Raw genomic sequence first — 18,786 nt, 5'->3', positions numbered from 1 at the left:
CCTGATCACTGTCCTGTGATCCCTGGGTTAGAGAGAGAGAGGGAGGAAATCAGCCAGAACTCCTGCTCCTGATCACTGTCCTGTGACCCCTGGGTTAGAGAGAGAGAGGAAATCAGTCTGTGATCCCCGGGTTAGAGAGAGAGAGGAAATCAGTCAGGGCTCCTGCTCCTGATCACTGTCCTGTGATCCCTGGGTTAGAGAGAGAGAGAGGAAATCAGTCAGGGCTCCTGCTCCTGATCACTGTCCTGTGACCCCCGGGTTAGAGAGAGAGAGACAAAATCAGCCCGGGCTCCTGCTCCTGTTCACTGTCCAGTGACCCCTGGGTTAGAGAGAGAGGAAATCAGTCTGTGATCCCCGGGTTAGAGAGAGAGAGAGGAAATCAGTCTGTGATCCCCGGGTTAGAGAGAGAGAGAGGAAATCAGTCAGGGCTCCTGCTCCTGATCACTGTCCTGTAATCCCTGGGTTAGAGAGAGGGAGGAAATCAGCCAGGCTCCTGATCCTGATCACTGTCCTGTGACCCCCGGGTTAGAGAGAGAGAGAGGAAATCAGCCAGGGCTCCTGCTCCTGATCACTGTCCTGTGACCCCCGGGTTAGAGAGAGAGGAAATCAGCCAGGGCTCCTGCTCCTGATCACTGTCCTGTGACCCCCGGGTTAGAGAGAGAGGAAATCAGCCAGGGCTCCTGCTCCTGATCACTGTCCTGTGACCCCCGGGTTAGAGAGAGGGAGGAAATCAGCCAGGGCCCCTGCTCCTGATCACTGTCCTGTGACCCCTGGGTTAGAGAGAGAGAGAAAATCAGGCAGGGCTCCTGCTCCTGTTCACTGTCCAGTGACCCCTGGGTTAGAGAGAGAGAGAGAGGAAATCAGCCAGGCTCCTGCTCCTGATCACTGTCCTGTGACCCCTGGGTTAGAGAGAGAGAGAGGAAATCAGCCAGGCTCCTGCTCCTGATCACTGTCCTGTGATCCCCGGGTTAGAGAGAGGGAGGAAATCAGCCAGGCTCCTGCTCCTGATCACTGTCCTGTGACCCCTGGGTTAGAGAGAGAGAGAGGAAATCAGCCAGGCTCCTGCTCCTGATCACTGTCCTGTGATCCCCGGGTTAGAGAGAGGGAGGAATTCAGCCAGGGCTCCTGCTCCTAATCACTGTCCTGTAATCCCTGGGTTAGAGAGAGGGAGGAAATCAGCCAGGGCTCCTGCTCCTGATCACTGTCCTGTAATCCCTGGGTTAGAGAGAGGGAGGAAATCAGCCAGGGCTCCTGCTCCTAATCACTGTCCTGTGACCCCTGGGTTAGAGAGAGAGAGAGAAAATCAGGCAGGGCTCCTGCTCCTGCTCCTGATCACTGTCCTGTGACCCCCGGGTTAGAGAGAGAGAGAGGAAATCAGCCAGGGCTCCTGCTCCTGATCACTGTCCTGTGACCCCCGGGTTAGAGAAAGAGAGACAAAATCAGCCCGGGCTCCTGCTCCTGATCACTGTCCTGTGACCCCCGGGTTAGAGAGAGAGAGAGGAAATCAGCCAGGGCTCCTGCTCCTGATCACTGTCCTGTGACCCCCGGGTTAGAGAAAGAGAGACAAAATCAGCCAGGGCTCCTGCTCCTGATCACTGTCCTGTGACCCCTGGGTTAGAGAGAGAGAGAGGAAATCAGCCAGGGCTCCTGCTCCTGTTCACTGTCCAGTGACCCCTGGGTTAGAGAGAGAGAGAGAGGAAATCAGCCAGACGCCTGCTCCTGATCACTGTCCTGTGACCCCCGGGTTAGAGAGAGGAAATCAGCCAGGGCTCCTGCTCCTGATCACTGTCCTGTGATCCCTGGGTTAGAGAGAGAGAGAGGAAATCAGCCAGGCTCCTGCTCCTGATCACTGTCCTGTAATCCCTGGGTTAGAGAGAGGGAGGAAATCAGCCAGGGCTCCTGCTCCTAATCACTGTCCTGTGACCCCTGGGTTAGAGAGAGGAAATCAGCCAGGGCTCCTGCTCCTGATCACTGTCCTGTGACCCGTGGGTTAGAGAGAGGAAATCAGCCAGGGCTCCTGCTCCTGATCACTGTCCTGGGACCCCTGGGTTAGAGAGAGAAAATCAGCCAGGCTCCTGCTCCTGATCACTGTCCATTGATCCCTGGGTTAGAGAGAGACAGGTAATCAGCCAGGGCTCCTGCTCCTGATCACTGTCCTGTGACCCCTGGGTTAGAGAGAGGGGGGAAATCAGCCAGGGCTCCTGCTCCTGATCACTGTCCATTGATCCCTGGGTTAGAGAGAGAGAGAGTGGAGGGGGGAAATCAACCGAGGACCTGATCACCCTCCTGACCGCTGAAACAACATATAGGCAGGTACCTGTAATAACTTCGCCAGGGCCAGTCTTCCAGCACCAAAGTCTTTTTTTCAAGTAACAAGGAAGGCCGCTGCACCATTTACAACACTCTGGCCCAAGCTCGGGGACCCATAGGATACCAGCTCAGGTTGGAGCAGCGGGTTTAAGCTCCCGCTGTACATTCCCTATTTGGCAAGCTACTGACCGCTTCATTGGGGAATTCATGTTCTATTGGGTCCTTCGTGGCCACCATAACATGATCTGAATCCTTTCCTCTACCAAGCTGTGCCTGAATATTTGGTTTAGGAATGTGGTGAGATATTAGTTCTGTAATCTGAGTTTTGATTAAAATAATCACTTATTACAATCTCAGTGTATCTCAGACTGCACTCAGACACACAAATTCCTCTGGGGTGGGTTTTGAAACCCCCAGGGATATCCATTCTGTGCTTTCTGTGTCAGATACTCTCCTGATCTGGGCCTTCTCCCCAGTTTCACCACCCAATTGACAACAGGAGATTGGCAAACCAGCCCACCTGTCCAGCAGGGCCACCTGTCCAGCAGGGCCACCTGTCCAGCAGGGCAGTGTATGGACAACAGTGACAGAGAGAACATTTTAAAAACCTTTCCTTTTTTTGGATAAGGTTTGACTGGAATACCATCAGAGGGGCTGTGGAGAAACTGTTTTAATCAGTGAGTTATCGCAGGAAAGTTCAGTGGTTGTGTGTTTGATTATATGAGCCTGATAACTAATCTATGCTCACTGTGCTTTATCGGTTAAGTCTGGGTGTGGAGTCAGAGCAAAGTAAACAGAGGTTCCTGGAACAGTGGTGGGCAACCTGCTGCCTGGGGACCACATGGGGCCCACGTGGATTCTGAGTCCGGCCCACGAGACATTTTGTTGATCGTTGTCCATGCGCAGGGTCACCGCATTCCATTGATTTCCATCCGGGCTGTCTTTTTCCCCTACCAGTGTGACTGAAGTAATTCACACATAAAGCCAGAGCAAGTGAAGTGAGGTGTGTACTGATTGCTCAAAACATTGACTGTGAGAGCCGTGCACTCCCTCTTTGTCCAAAGTGTCATGATATGCACTCATGCACATAATGAGATACAGACAGGCAGTGACAGACACCCAGTACAGCCAACCAACACACAGGACAGAACACAACCAATCACCAGGCAGAACACTAGAAGGGGGTTTCCCACTATAAAACACACGAGGCATTGGCAGTCTGCCTCTTTCCACTGGTGACAACTGTAGTGACAGTCAGGGTGTATATATCAGTCAGCACTTCTACACATGGATCAGAGCTAGTCTTGTCTAGTTAGTTATAGTAAGCACGCTTAGATTAGTAGTGTCAAACCCACAGTGAACTGTGTGCACTGCTTAACAAGTTCAATAAAGCGTACTGAACCAACATCACAGTTTGGAGTCTACTTTCAAGTACAACTGCATCCAGTTGCAGTCCGTGTTACCCCAGGGTGCATAACACAACACAAAGTGTAAATATTACTTTGGTTTTTCCCATTTGAAGTTGATGATAGCTCCAATAATGTATAAATGATTCAGCATTTTCTATAACGTATGAAATACTCGGCGTGTATTAAATGTATTCAATCCTATTCATGGGGGTCCTGGTTAGTGAACAAGCCTGATTTCCAGTTTGCTGAGGTAAAGGAGGGCTACCCACTGGCCTAGGTTGCCCTTCACTCACCGAGAAGTTGAGCTGTCGGTGTGAGCAGATGCAGTCATTTTGCAATTGCAGAGATATTTTAAAACTCTTGCAGATAAATCAATTGCTCGCTTAGAAACTGGTGTCATCCCTGTAGTGCTGAGATATATAAAATATACAACAGTTGTGATGTGGAAAGCACTGCCTAAAGGAGCAGTGAGTGTGGATTCAACGGGAACTTCTAAAAGAGAATTGGATAAATATTTCACAAAGAAATATTTGCAGGACAGTAAGGAAGGGGAAGGGGAGTGGACCTAATTGGAATGCTCCTTCCAAGAGATAGCACAGAAAAGATGGTGGACTGAATGGCCCCCTTTTCTGATGTACGATTCTTTGGGTCTATTTTGATTCTGCATCCAGTGACAATCCTTCCGCTTGATCCTCCCTGATATAGATGCTGACATTGTTTCCGGGAGTGAAGAAGAGTCTGGTCAGTTCGCAGAGTCAACGCACAGGAACTCGAGGCGAAGGCTTAAGAGGAAGGTCAGTGTCAATTCAGCTTCTCTGAGAACCAGCACACAATTCTACATCACTGGATCCACTGAGCAGAGCTGAGGAAGAAAGAGAGGCTCTGAATCAGCCTGTGTCCCATCACTGTCAAAACACAACACTGCAGATACTCTGCTGAGGGTGTGAATGGCCCCCAATCCCAGTGGGGTCTGATTCCAAACATACTTCAATTACCATACAGGATGTTACAGGATAGGCAGTCACCAGATAAACATGTTAACTTGACATAACTGAGACTCACTGTAGAAGGATCTTTACCCTGTATCTAACCCCGTGTTGTACCTGTCCTGGGAGTGTTTGATGGGGACAGTGTAGAGGGAGCTTTACTCTGAAATGAAATGAAATGAAAATCGCTTATTGTCACTCTGGTAGTCACCACTGATTGTATAATAGTTGTAACGATGATTATTAGAGGTAATACAGTAAGGCTCCTGTACTATAGGTACGGGGGTAAATCCCTGCCTGCTGGCTCCACCCAGTAGGCAGAGTATAAATGTGCACGCACACCCGAGCTGCTTCCATTCTGGTAGCAGCTGCAGGAGGCCACACATCTCTGCTTAATAAAGCCTTGATTACTCTCTACTCTCGTCTCGTCGTAATTGATAGTGCATCAATTTATTAAGCAGAGATATTACAGCGATGGACCTTCGCATCAAACCTGATCGCCTACAGCTGCACCCTCAAGCAGCCAACGCCATGTCGGCCTTCGACCACTGGCTAGCTTGCTTCGAAAGCTACCTCAAATCATCAACTGAACAACCCTCGGACGCACAGAAGCTCTAGATCCTGTACTCACGGGTGAGCTCTGATATTTTTTCCCTTATCCGGGATGCGCCCACTTACACTGAAGCTATGGAGCTTCTGAAAGGACATTATATCCGGCCGATCAGCAAACTCTACGCCAGGCACCTCCTGTCCACGAGGCAGCAACTCCCCGGTGAGTTATTGGGCGATTTTGGGCGTGCCCTGCACATCCTGGCGAGGAACTGCGATTGCCAGGCAGTTTCGGCTGTCGAACATATGGAACTCTTAATCAGGGACGCTTTTATTACGGGCATGGGGTTGGCGTACATGCGTTAGCGCCTCTTAGAAGGGGGTACGCTCGACCTCACGGCGACCAAGCAGCTCGCGAGCTCGCTAACGGTAGCCTCCCATAATGTACAGTCGTACGCCCCCGACCGCACGGCGCCCTCATGGACATCGTGCTGCCGCCCCCAACCCACCCCAAGCCTGTGCCGCACGGCAGCCAACCCCGGGGGGCCCAAATGCTTTTTCTGCGGGCAGACCAAACACCCCCGGCAGCGCTGCCCGGCGCGGAGTGCAATCTGCAAGACCTGTGTGAAGAAGGGACATTTCGCTGCTGTGTGCCAGGCCCAGTCGATCGCTGCCGTATCTAGGCCCAGCACTCCTGGACCCCCAATGTGTGATCCATGGGCGCCGCCATTTTCGTCCCCGCAGACCACATGCGGCCCGTGGGCTCCGCCATCTGTAACGCCGCCCGACATGTGCACTCTGTGGGCGCCGCCATCTTCGCCGCCATTTTGGACGGCGCCTCAGGACCCCTACTCGTAGGGGACTTTGTCTGGCCGTTCATCGCCTGCCACCGCCGCCGACCAGCCCGGGGCCTACCAACACCAGCCGCAGCTCGCCTCCATCACGCTCGACCAGTCCCGGCTGTACAACCTCGCAACCGCGACGACGACGGTGAAAGTCAATGGGCATAAGACCCCCTGCCGTCTTAGCTCATGAGCACAGAAACCTTCATCCACCACTCTACGGTAAGGTGCTGCTCCCTCCCGGTACACCCCATTACCCAGATTTGGCGGACCCCTACCCCCCCCTCACCCTATGCGGCCTCACGACCCTTAAGGTCGACCCACCTTCCCTGTTTGCAAACCTCACCCCCAGGAGCAGACGGTACAGTGCCCAGGACAGGACATTCATCAGGTCGGAGGTCCAACGGCTGCTGCGGGAAGGCATCATCGAGGCCAACAACAACCCCTGGAGAGCCCAAGTGGTGGTGGTAAAGACTGGGGAGAAACACAGGATGGTTATTGACTACAGTCAGACCATCAATCGGTACACGCAGCTCGACGCGTACCCCCTCCCACGCATATCTGATATGGTCAATCAGGTTGCACAGTATCGGGTCTTTTCCCCAGTGGACCTGAAATCTGCCTACCACCAGCTCCCCATCCGCAAGGCGGACCGCCAATACACTGCGTTCGAAGCAGACGGCCGCCTTTACCATTTTCTTAGGGTTCCTTTCGGCGTCACTAACGGGGTCTCGGTCTTCCAACGGGAGATGGACCGAATGGTTGACCGGTACGGGCTGCGGGCCACCTTCCCGTACCTAGATAACGTCACCATCTGCGGCCAAGACCAGCAGGACCACAACGCTAACCTTCTCAAATTTCTCCACACCGCCAAACACCTTAATCTCATGTACAGTAAGGAGAAGTGCGTGTTCCGCACCAACCGCTGAGCCATCCTTGGCTATGTTGTGGAAAATGGAGTTCCAGGGCCCGACCCCGACCGCATGGAACTCCCTCTCCCCCACTGCCCCAAGGTCCTTACACGATGCCTGGGGTTTTTCTCCTATTATGCCCAGTGGGTCCCTAACTTTGCGGACAACGCCCGCCCACTCATCCAGTCCACAGTTTTCCCCCTGATGGCTGAGGCCCGCCAGGCCTTCAACCACATCAAGGCAGACATCGCCACGGCCACGATGCACATGGTCGACGAGATGCTCCCTTTCCAGGTCGAGAGCGATGCATCGGACGTCGCTCTGGCCGCCACCATCAACCGGGCGGGCAGGCCCATGGCATTCTTTTCCCGCACCCTCCATCCCTCCGAAATTCGGCACTCCTCTGTCGAAAAGGAGGCCCAAGCCATCGTGGAAGCTGTGCGACACTGGAGGCATTACCTGGCCGGCAGGAGATTCACTCTCCTCACTGACCAACGGTCGGTTGCCTTCATGTTCAACAACACACAGCGGGGCAAGATCAAAAATGATAAAATCTTAAGGTGGAGGATCGAGCTCTCCACCGACAATTACGAGATTTTGTATCGCCCCGGGAAGCTCAGCAAGCCCCCCGATGCCTTATCCCGAGGTACATGTGCCAGCGCACAAGTGGACCCACGCCGGGCCCTACACGATGATCTCTGTCACCCAGGGGTCACCCGGTTCCTTCACTTCATAAAGGCCCGCAACCTGCCCTACTCCATTGCGGAGGTCAGGGCTGTCACCAGAGTCTGAAAGGTCTGCGTGGAGTGCAAACCGCACTTCTACCGGCCAGACCGAGTGCACCTGGTGAAGGCCTCCCACCCCTTTGCACGCCTCAGCATGGACTTCAAAGGGCCGCTCCCCTACACCGACCGAAACACGTACTTCCTTAACGTAGTCGATGAATACTCCAGACTCCCCTTCGCCATTCCATGCCCCGTCTGCCACGGTCATTAAAGCATTCAACAGCATCTTCGCCATGTTCGGTTTCCCCGCTTATGTCCACAGCGACCGGGGATCCTCCTTTATGAGCGATGAGCTGCGTCAGTTCCTGCTCAGCAAGGGCATTGCTTCGAGAAGGATGACCAGCTACAACCCCCGGGGAAATGGGCAGGTGGAGAGGGAGAACGGGACGGTCTGGAAGGCCGTCCTGCTGGCCCTGCGGTCTAAAAATCACCCATTCTCCCGCTGGCAGGAGGTCCTCCCCGACACGCTCCACTCCTTTCGATCGCTACTTTGCACTGCAACTAATGAAACCCCCCATGAACGTCTCCTTGCCTTCCCCAGGAAGTCCACCTCTGGGGTTTCTTTCCCAACATGGCTGGCAGCTCCTGGACCTATCCTCCTTCGCAAATACGTGCGGATCCAAAAGGCGGATCCGTTGGTCGAAAGGATACAACTACTGCACGCGAACCCGCAGTACGCCTACGTGGCACACCCTGACGGGCGCCAGGACACAGTCTCCCTCCGGGACCTGGCACCAGCTGGATCCCCACCCACGGCCCACCACCCGACAGCCCCCCCCCCCCCCCCCTCCGGTTGCCCCTGCACCACTCACCCTCCCCCCAGCGCACCTCACTACAGCTCCCGCCCCAGGACAATCCGTACTCCCACTGGTTCCACCCGGGAATGAAGACGAGGACAACACGCTCCCGGAGTCACAGGCGACCAAGTCGGCGCCCGCATCACCACCGGGACCGAGGTGCTCACAGCGGAGGCTCAAGGCACCCGACTGGCTGAATTTGTAAATTTTCACCAAACTGTAAACTTTAATTTTCCACCAAACTGTAAATTTTTCTACCCCCTCCCCCCACTGGATTCTTTTTTTAACAGGGGGTGAATGTGGTAGTCACCACTGATTGTATAATAGTTGTAACGATGATTATTAGAGGTAATACGGTAAGGCTCCTGTACTATTGGTACGGGGGTAGATCCCTGCTTGCTGGCTCCGCCCAGTAGGTGGAGTATAAATATGTGTGCACACCCGAGCTGCTCCCATTCTGGTAGCAGCGGCAGGAGGCCACACATCTCTGCTTAATAAAGCCTCGATTACTCTCTACTCTCGTCTCATTGTAATTGATAGTGCATCAGTCACAAATAGGCTTCAAATGAAGTTACTGTGAAAAGCACCTAGTCGCCACATTCCGGCACCTGTTCGGGAGGCTGGTACGAGAATCTAACTCTGTGTTGTACCTGTCCTGGGAGTGTTTGATGGGGACAGTGTAGAGGGAGCTTTACTCTGTATCTAACCCCATGCTGTACCAGTCCTGGCAGTGTTTGATGGGGACAGTGTCGAGGGAGCTTTACTCTGTATCTAACCATGTGCTGTACCTCTCCTGGGAATGTTTGATGGGGACAGTGTAGAGGGCTATTTACTCTGTATCTAACCCCGTGCTGTACCTGCCCTGGGAGTGTTTGATGGGGACAGTGTCGAGGGAGCTTTACTCTGTATCTAACCATGTGCTGTACCTCTCCTGGGAATGTTTGATGGGGACAGTGTAGAGGGCTATTTACTCTGTATCTAACCCCGTGCTGTACCTGCCCTGGGAGTGTTTGATGGGGACAGTGTGGAGGAAGCTTTACTCTGTGTCTAACCCCGTGCTGTACCTGGAGATTATTTTTTTTGTATAAATTTAGAGGACCCAATTATTTTTTTTTTTCCAATTAAGGGGCAATTTAGCGTGGCCAATCCACCTAACCTGCACATCTTTGGGTTGTGGGGGTGAAACCCACGCAGACATGGGGAGAATGTGCAAACTCCACACAGACAGTGACACAGAGCTGGGATTTGAACCCGGATCTTCAGCACCGTAGTCCCAGTGCTAACCACTCGCCACTGTGCTGCCCTGGTACCTGGAGAAATTAAGGTGATATCTCATCTTCAACTTTCCCTTCAGCCTGATAGCTTAGTCTTTATTGTCCTCCACCTCCAGCTGACATCAAAATCTGGTGAAGTTACCCAGCACAATGTTGCAACACAGACCATCATCTGTTCAGAGGCCTTACTGAGCGGCACTCATTGATTTCAATCCTCCCTCATCATCAGCTGCTAGTTTTTAAAAGAAAAGAATGTGATCCAATGACCATGCGGTGTTGGAAAAGCAGCTCGCTGTGGCGCAGCGTGGCCGATTAAAGCCGGGAGACCCTGCTCCCAAGATTTACAAGTTTCACAATGCCTCGCGAGATCCAACACAATCTCACCATTGTGGGCAGGATCACATATTGGAAAATTTGCATATTAGAGCAAGCCAGTAAATTTCACTCTACTGTACAGATTCCCGAGATACCTGAGGCTTAGGGATTCATCCCCTTTGAATTAGACCACGAGTGAGTGCCGTTCAGCCACCAGTCCTCATAAACAGGGACCTGACGGTAAGACATTCATGGGGGTCTCCCAGGGGATCAGAGGCCCCCTGCAGCATGCCCTTTGGCCAGGGTGGTGCCCTGGCACTGCTGGTGCCACCTGGGTGCCAGCCTGGCACTGCCCAGGCGGCATTTCCAGCTGCCATGGGCACTGTCATGGTGCGATGTTGGCACTGCCAAGGTGCCAAGCTGCCATATGTTGTTCACCTGCAATCGGGCTGTGGTGACATGTGTGGGTGTTTGGGGGGGATCCTCCCATAGTGTGTTCAGGCTGGTGGGGCAGGTCGGGGATGGCTTTGGGGGGCCTCTCGCTACACTTGGAATCTCCACTGTATAAAACGGGGCAATGCGTGGCCACAGCCGCTTGTTCCCTGCTGAGGCACCTTATACAACACGAATTGCATTGAATAGCCAAGTGTTTCATGACACTGCAAGCGCCGGGATTCACATGGCTAAACACAGTCGCTGTGGCACTTTGTTCCCATTTGGTTGAATCGAGCCCAAGATTTGTTCTTAGACCGTGGGCCAACACTGCAAGAGGCCATTTACTTCCCATCCCTATTGTCAGACGGTATTAAGAGTTAACCATGTAGAACATTAGAGCGAGGAGCAGGAGTCAGCAATTCAGCCCCTCGAGCCCACTCCGCCAGTCAATATATTCATGGCTGATCTCCTCTTGGCCTCAACTCTACTTTCCTGCCAGACCAATGCTTCAACTCATTACTAATTAAAAACCTGCCTGTTTCCTCCTTAAATTTACTCTCACCGCACTCTGGGTAGTGAATTCCACAGATTCACGACCCTTTGAGAGAAGTAATTTCCCCTCATCAGTATTTTAAATCTGCTAGCCCTCATCCTAAAATGATGACCTCTCGTTCAAGATTGCCCCACAAGAGAAAGCATCTGCTCAACATCGACTTTGTCAAGATGTTTTATCATCTCAGTTAGATCTCCTCTCATTCTTCTAAACTTGAGAGTGTATAGGCCTAAATTGCTCAATCTCTCTTCATAAGACAAACCCCTCATCTCTGAAATCAATCTAGTGAACCTCCTCTGAACTGCCACTAATGCCACTACATCCCTCCTCAATTAAGGATACCAAACTGTGCACAATACTGCAGGTCTCACCAATGCCTAACAGCAACACCTCCTACTGTTTCTTTCCATTTAGATAATAAGTTGCCTTTCCATTTTTCCAACCAAACTGGATAACCTCACACTTATCCACATTAAACTCCATCTGCCAAATTTAGCCCATTCACCTAATCTATCTATACCTATTTGTAAATTTCTTAGCATTTCTATGTTCCCCACGATTAACTCCCCAATCTGTTGCTTCAGGAGGCCAGCATTCACGTTAGCTACTCTCTTCCTTTATACTCACAGAAGCTTTTGCTAGCCTTTTCTATGGGGGAATGGGACTGGAGTCACATGTAGGTCAGGCTCGGTTGAGGGTTGGGTCGGTACAGGCTCCTCATTCTGAATGGCACTCGTGAACCATTTGAGCTTTTCCAACAAACTGGCCAATTGTTTTGATCATGCCCGATTTATTGATTTTAGTTTCATGGTTTCGACCGGTAGGTTTGGAGTTCTGTTTGTGCCCAGATAAACTCTGGCTGACTCATTGAAGTGAGCCAAACGCTCTCCAGGGGACTTGTGTCATTTCACTCTGTGCTGGGCCTAAATCTGGAGGCCTTGCTGCAAGAGAGTTTGGTTAGGCCAAGGCAGTCTGTGATTTTTGTATTCAGGATAATCACTGTTACAAAGCTCTGCTCTGGATATTCTCATCTCCAGTGCGAGAAACCCTTGTGCATCGTTCAATTTCTATTCAATTCTCTTTAGGCTATCAGGCGAGGGGGCCGGAGACAGACTGACCCTGATTGGGATTCCTCAGGTAAGGAACAGACTGACAGGGCGATAGTGGTCTCTGTTGTGTTCTGTGTTGTAACTGTTGTCATGATGTAAACCAAACATGTAGTTGTTTAACTATAAAGATGATTTATTAACAAGCACTTAGAAAAGATAACTGATGAACTATAATACAGACGATAATTACTAAATGAATTCAGTGAATTCTCCTGGAGCTACTCCAAATGTGACTATCTACTTATACGACATACTGCCAGCTGCCTGGGTATCCCGAGTCATGTAATGGATCTCTGGCGTCATCTACTGGTCAGAGGTTGTGCCAATAACTATGTGAACTGTCAGACAACTATATACATTAATGTGTAAATGCATATCACCACAGTCGCCACAATCCAGGCAACCATTCAAACTCTAGCAACAGGCACTCAGAATGTGTTACAGGCTCCCCTCACTAGTCACCCAGCCACCTTGAGAGCCTGTGTGATATTTCCTGTACCATGCAGACAACAGTGGCTCGAGCCCCATCGGCTATTTGATGACGGCTTTAACAAGTGTCAGCGCATTAGACCATAAGACATAGGGGTAGAAGCAGGCCATTCGGCCCATTGAATCTGCTCCGCCATTCAACGAGATGATGGCTGGGAAGGCATTGGGCTGGATTCTCCAGACCTCTCGGCAACACACCGTTCACTGGTGGCGGGATTCTCTGCTCCCGCCACTTGTCAATGGGATTTTGCATTGAAGCCACCCCACACTGCCGGGAAACCCACGGGTAGGGGTGCGCTACCTGCGGGAAGAGGGAATCGGAACGGCTGAAGAATTCCAGCCAATACCCCTAAGGTAACTTTTCTTTAGTGTGCATTGAAAAACCATGCCGATCAGAACTAAAGCGAATTAGGGTAAAGTGGGTGAAGATGAGATTGTGCCTAGGGGTTCAGGAGAGCTGAAGTCAGAGATGTGGGGGGAGAAGGGAAAGCATTAAAAGTGGAGGAAGAGGTTCTTGGACAGGTGCTCCAGTTCTTGGTGTTGGAGAACTGTGTGGCCAGACGACATGAGAGTTAGAATCTTCCTTAAGTAGAAATGCAAGGACGGAAGGGCTAATGACTGAAGAGTTGCTTTGGAGACTGAAGGGTTTGCTGGTGCACAGAACAGGACAGGCAGTACAGGACAGAGTGCCACATTTGTTACCTTGTCAATCCTGCCCAGTATGTTGAACTTTTTTTTTTCGCTGTGCTGGTTTGGATTCCTAGTTGTTTGGGATTTGGCCTCAGGCCTGCCTGGGGCTGAGAATGTGTGAGTCAGTGTCTATGTCACCTCCTTCCAGGGGGCCTCAGTCACATTCCCGGCTCGACTGGTGGTGACTACAGCCAAGGATCTTGTTCCACTTACTTTGAAGCTACTCCACAATGGGTAGGAGGTCCCCACTGGTAAAGTTATGTGCCCTTCTGCCGGTGGGGGAGGGGGCCTGCCCTCCACCCCTCAAGGGCCAGGTGGTACTCGAGTTGTCCTAATTCTATGGTAGCACAGTGGTTAGCACTGTTGCTTCACAGCTCCAGGGTGCCAGGTTCGATTCCCGGCTTGGGTGACTGTCTGTGCGGAGTCTGCACGTTCTCCCCGTGTCTACGTGGGTTTCCTCCGGGTGCTCCGGTTTCCTCCCACAGTCCAAAGATGTGCTGGTTAGGTGGACTGATAATTCTAAATTGTCCTTGGTGTCCAAAAAGGTTAGGTGGGGTTACTGCATTACAGGTGGAGGTGTGGGCTTAAATGGGGTACTCTTTCCAGGGGTCGGTGCAGACTTGATGGGCCGAATGGCCTCCTTCTGCACTGTAAATTCTATGATTCTGTACATCTCATAAAGTACTATCATGCCTAGCAGGTGAAGTGAGAGAGCCAGCGTTGGCCCTCTCTTTACCTGATTGGCTCCAGTCTGCATGGTATAGCCTGAACTGGCTTTTTTAAAAATTTGCATGCGGGTCTACATACCTAATGTTGCTTGCACCCCGTTTTGCACTAATGGAAGCAGAACTGAGCAGATCCAGGAAATCCACAGCTAACTAACTGTCTAAAGGGGTATTTAGGCCAGAGTTTAAACTGGTGACTTGTGTCTTTATTCCACTAAAATCAAATTGAATTGGTAGCAGAGCCAGAGAGCGGAACAGCCAGAGGGACAAAGGTCAGCTCGAACAGAAGGGCAAACGTCAACGGCCGAGGTCGGGAAGATGCTAGTGATCCGGAGGAGATGGAGTTGGATGAAGATGGGAATCCATGTTATTATTCGCCCCGATCCTATCAAAGCTCAGTCTACGATTCCGAACATGAGGGAGAAGTGGTGCAGGGAATGAAGCATACTTCACGCGGTAAGCAGGGAATTATAATCTAATCCTCAGAGCACCACACACGTGGGTTGTGAGAGTTTCTTGTTCAACATGAGAGACTTCTGACTCGCAAAATCTCTTAGTTCGGCAAAGAAGAATGCCCAATTCCTGCTGTGAACATCCAGCTGTCCCCAGTCTGGGAGGTGACCCAAGTGAAAGTACATTTTGCTTGGGGAAGGGTTCTGTCTTTAATTCCTGCTCTGATGACAGCAGTTCAATTGTTCCCAATATCTCAAATGACAGTGATGGTCAGAAGTTTCTGAAACCTGATACTAATCCCTCCATCTTTCCCAGATTAGTGAGGAATTCACTATCAATAGTTACTCTGTTGACTCTGAGGAGAACTAGTAATTCCCATCAGCAGCGCGACCAACAATGGAGGAATCAAATAAGGGATATTTCACCATGGGAGGCAGGGAGTAAGGATTACTGACAAGATTGTAATATCAGGGAGTGGTTCAATCTGGCACTGGTCTGGGGCCAGTGACTGCCTTCAGCATCCATCCTGCACTCCTACACCTCCCTCCCCCTCCCCCCTCCACACCCCACCTCAGTTCCCAGTTAGGTTTGGGACTGTCCCACTGGCTTGGACCCCACTCCTTGGAAACCAACTAGACGGCTGCCAACCTCACCTGCCAAGGTCTCGCAGGGGAGCGGCATGGGCACAGATACAGGAGGGACAGCTGGGAAGGCCAGTATCAGCACATGGGACAGAAAGCCAAATTCCATGACAGTCCCAGAACTCGACTGAAAGACAAGACTTTAATATCAGTCATGGTGAGAGCACTGTCATAACTGATGGAAGAAAAGGGAGATTTACTCTGTAACTATCCTGTGCTGTACCTGTCCTGGGAGGGTTTGATGGGGACAGTGTAGAGGGAGCTTTACTCAGTACCTATTACCTGCTCTGGGAGTGTTTGATGGGGACAGTGTAGAGGGAGCTTTACTCTGTACCGAACCCCATGCTGTACCTATCCTGGGAGTGTTTGATGGGGAAAGTTTAGAGGGAGCTTTACTCTGTATCTAACCCCGTGCTGTACCTGTCCTGGGAGTGTTTGATGGGGACAGTGTAGAGGGAGCTTTACTCTGTATCTAACCCCGTGCTGTACCTGTCCTGGGAGTGTTTGATGGGGACAGTGTAGAAGGAGCTTTACTCTGTATCTAACCCTGTGCTGCACTAGTCCTGGGAATATTTGATGGGGACAGAGTAGAAGGAGCTTCACTCTGTATCTAACCCGTGCTGTACCTGTCCTGGGAATGTTTGATGGGGACAGTGTAGAGGGAGCTTTACTCTGTATCTAACCCCGTGCTGCTCTAGTCCTGGGAGTGTTTGATGGGGACAGTGTAGAAGGAGCTTCACTCTGTATCTAACCCGTGCTGCACCAGTCCTGGGAATATTTGATGGGGACAGTGTAGAGGGAGCTTTACTCTGTATCTAACCCCGTTCTGTACCTGTCCTGGGAGTGTTTGATGGGGACAGTGTAGCGGGAGCTTTACTCTGTATCTAACCCCGTTCTGTACCTGTCCTGGGAGGGTTTGATGGGGACAGTGTAGAGGGAGCTTTACTCTGTATCTAACCCCGTTCTGTACCTGTCCTGGGAGGGTTTGATGGGGACAGTGTAGAGGGAGCTTTACTCTGTATCTAACCCCGTTCTGTACCTGTCCTGGGAGGGTTCGATGGGGACAGTGTAGAGGGAGCTTTACTCTGTATCTAACCCCGTGCTGTACCTGTCCTGGGAGGGTTTGATGGGGACAGTGTAGAGGGAGCTTTACTCTGTATCTAACCCCGTTCTGTACCTGTCCTGGGAGGGTTTGATGGGGACAGTGTAGAGGGAGCTTTACTCTATATCTAACCCGTGCTGCACTAGTCCTGGGAGTGTTTGATGGGGACAGTGTAGAAGGAGCTTCACTCTGTATCTAACCCGTGCTGCACTAGTCCTGGGAATATTTGATGGGGACAGTGTAGAAGGAGCTTTACTCTGTAGCTAACACTGTGCTGTACTTGTCCTGGGAGTGTTTGAGGGGGACAGTGTAGAGAGAGCTTTACGGTGTATCTAACCCTGTGCTGCACTAGTCCTGGGAATATTTGATGGGGACAGTGTAGAAGGGGCTTTACTCTGTATCTAACCCCGTTCTGTACCTGTCCTGGGAGGGTTTGATGGGGACAGTGTAGAGGGAGCTTTACTCTAAATCTAACCCCGTTCTGTACCTGTCCTGGGAGGGTTTGATGGGGACAGTGTAGAGGGAGCTTTACTCTGTATCGAACCCCGTTCTGTACCTGTCCTGGGAGGGTTTGATGGGGACAGTGTAGAGGGAGCTTTACTCTGTATCTAACCCCGTGCTGTACCTGTCCTGGGAGGGTTTGATGGGGACAGTGGAGAAGGAGCTTCACTCTGTATCTAACCCCGTGCTGCACTAGTCCTGGGAATATTTGATGGGGACAGTGTAGAAGGAGCTTCACTCTGTATCTAACCCGTGCTGCACTAGTCCTGGGAATATTTGATGGGGACAGTGTAGAAGGAGCTTTACTCTGTAGCTAACACTGTGCTGTACTTGTCCTGGGAGAGTTTGAGGGGGACAGTGTAGAGGGAGCTTTACTCTGTATCTAACCCTGTGCTGCACTAGTCCTGGGAATATTTGATGGGGACAGGGTAGAAGGAGCTTCACTCTGTATCTAACCCCGTGCTGTACCTGTCCTGGGAATGTTTGATGGGGACAGTGTAGAGGGAGCTTTACTCTGTATCTAACCCTGTTCTGTACCTGTCCTGGGAGGGTTTGATGGGGACAGTGTAGAGGGAGCTTTACTCTGTATCTAACCCCGTTCTGTACCTGTCCTGGGAGGGTTTGATGGGGACAGTGTAGAAGGGGCTTTACTCTGTATCTAACCCGGTTCTGTACCTGTCCTGGGAGGGTTTGATGGGGACAGTGTAGAGGGAGCTTTACTCTGTATCTAACGCCGTTCTGTACCTGTCCTGGGAGGGTTTGATGGGGACAGTGTAGAGGGAGCTTTACTCTGTATCTAACCCCGTTCTGTACCTGTCCTGGGAGGGTTTGATGGGGACAGTGTAGAGGGAGCTTTACTCTGTAGCTAACACTGTGCTGTACTTGTCCTGGGAGTGTTTGAGGGGGACAGTGTAGAGGGAGCTTTACTCTGTATCTAACCCAGTGCTGCACTAGTCCTGGGAATATTTGATGGGGACAGTGTAGAAGGGGCTTTACTCTGTATCTAACCCCGTTCTGTACCTGTCCTGGGAGGGTGTGATGGGGACAGTGTAGAGGGAGCTTTACTCTAAATCTAGCCCCGTTCTGTACCTGTCCTGGGAGGGTTTGATGGGGACAGTGTAGAGGGAGCTTTACTCTGTATCTAACCCCGTTCTGTACCTGTCCTGGGAGGGTTTGATGGGGACAGTGTAGAGGGAGCTTTACTCTGTATCTAACCCCGTTCTGTACCTGTCCTAGGAATATTTGATGGGGACAGGGTAGAAGGAGCTTCACTCTGTATCTAACCCCGTGCTGCACTAGTCCTGGGAGTGTTTGATGGGGACAGTGTAGAAGGAGCTTCACTCTGTATCTAACCCGTGCTGCACTAGTCCTGGGAATATTTGATGGGGACAGTGTAGAAGGAGCTTTACTCTGTAGCTAACACTGTGCTGTACTTGTCCTGGGAGTGTTTGAGGGGGGCAGTGTAGAGGGAGCTTTACTCTGTATCTAACCCTGTGCTGCACTAGTCCTGGGAATATTTGATGGGGACAATGTAGAAGGGGCTTTACTCTGTATCTAACCCCGTTCTGTACCTGTCCTGGGAGGGTTTGATGGGGACAGTGTAGAGGGAGCTTTACTCTGTATCTAACCCCGTTCTGTACCTGTCCTGGGAGGGTTTGATGGGGACAGTGTAGAGGGAGCTTTACTCTGTATCTAACCCCGTTCTTTACCTGTCCTGGGAGGGTTTGATGGGGACAGTGTAGAGGGAGCTTTACTCTGTATCTAACCCCGTGCTGTACCTGTCCTGGGAGGGTTTGATGGGGACAGTGTAGAAGGAGCTTCACTCTGTATCTAACCCCGTGCTGCACTAGTCCTGGGAATATTTGATGGGGACAGTGTAGAAGGAGCTTCACTCAGTATCTAACCCGTGC

The 18,786-nt window shown here is 51.4% G+C and overlaps 1 protein-coding gene across 3 annotated transcripts in view; it reads left to right on the top strand.

Annotated features, from left to right (window-relative positions):
- LOC140394381 (uncharacterized) overlaps positions 1-18,786 on the top strand; it is a 394,661-nt gene that overhangs the window by 163,856 nt on the left and 212,019 nt on the right. For all 3 annotated transcript variants that reach the window (XM_072481612.1, XM_072481601.1, XM_072481593.1), the window contains 3 exons: positions 4,425-4,513; positions 12,252-12,303; positions 14,417-14,635. In XM_072481612.1, coding sequence (XP_072337713.1) covers positions 4,425-4,513; positions 12,252-12,303; positions 14,417-14,635 — 360 coding nt within the window. The remainder of the gene's footprint in view (positions 1-4,424; positions 4,514-12,251; positions 12,304-14,416; positions 14,636-18,786) is intronic.

This window comes from Scyliorhinus torazame, chromosome 2 (assembly GCF_047496885.1).
Source record: "Scyliorhinus torazame isolate Kashiwa2021f chromosome 2, sScyTor2.1, whole genome shotgun sequence".
Lineage (NCBI taxonomy): Eukaryota > Metazoa > Chordata > Chondrichthyes > Carcharhiniformes > Scyliorhinidae > Scyliorhinus > Scyliorhinus torazame.
The sequence above is the reverse complement of the archived record's forward strand: the minus strand, read 5'-3'. Positions and strand labels throughout refer to the sequence as shown.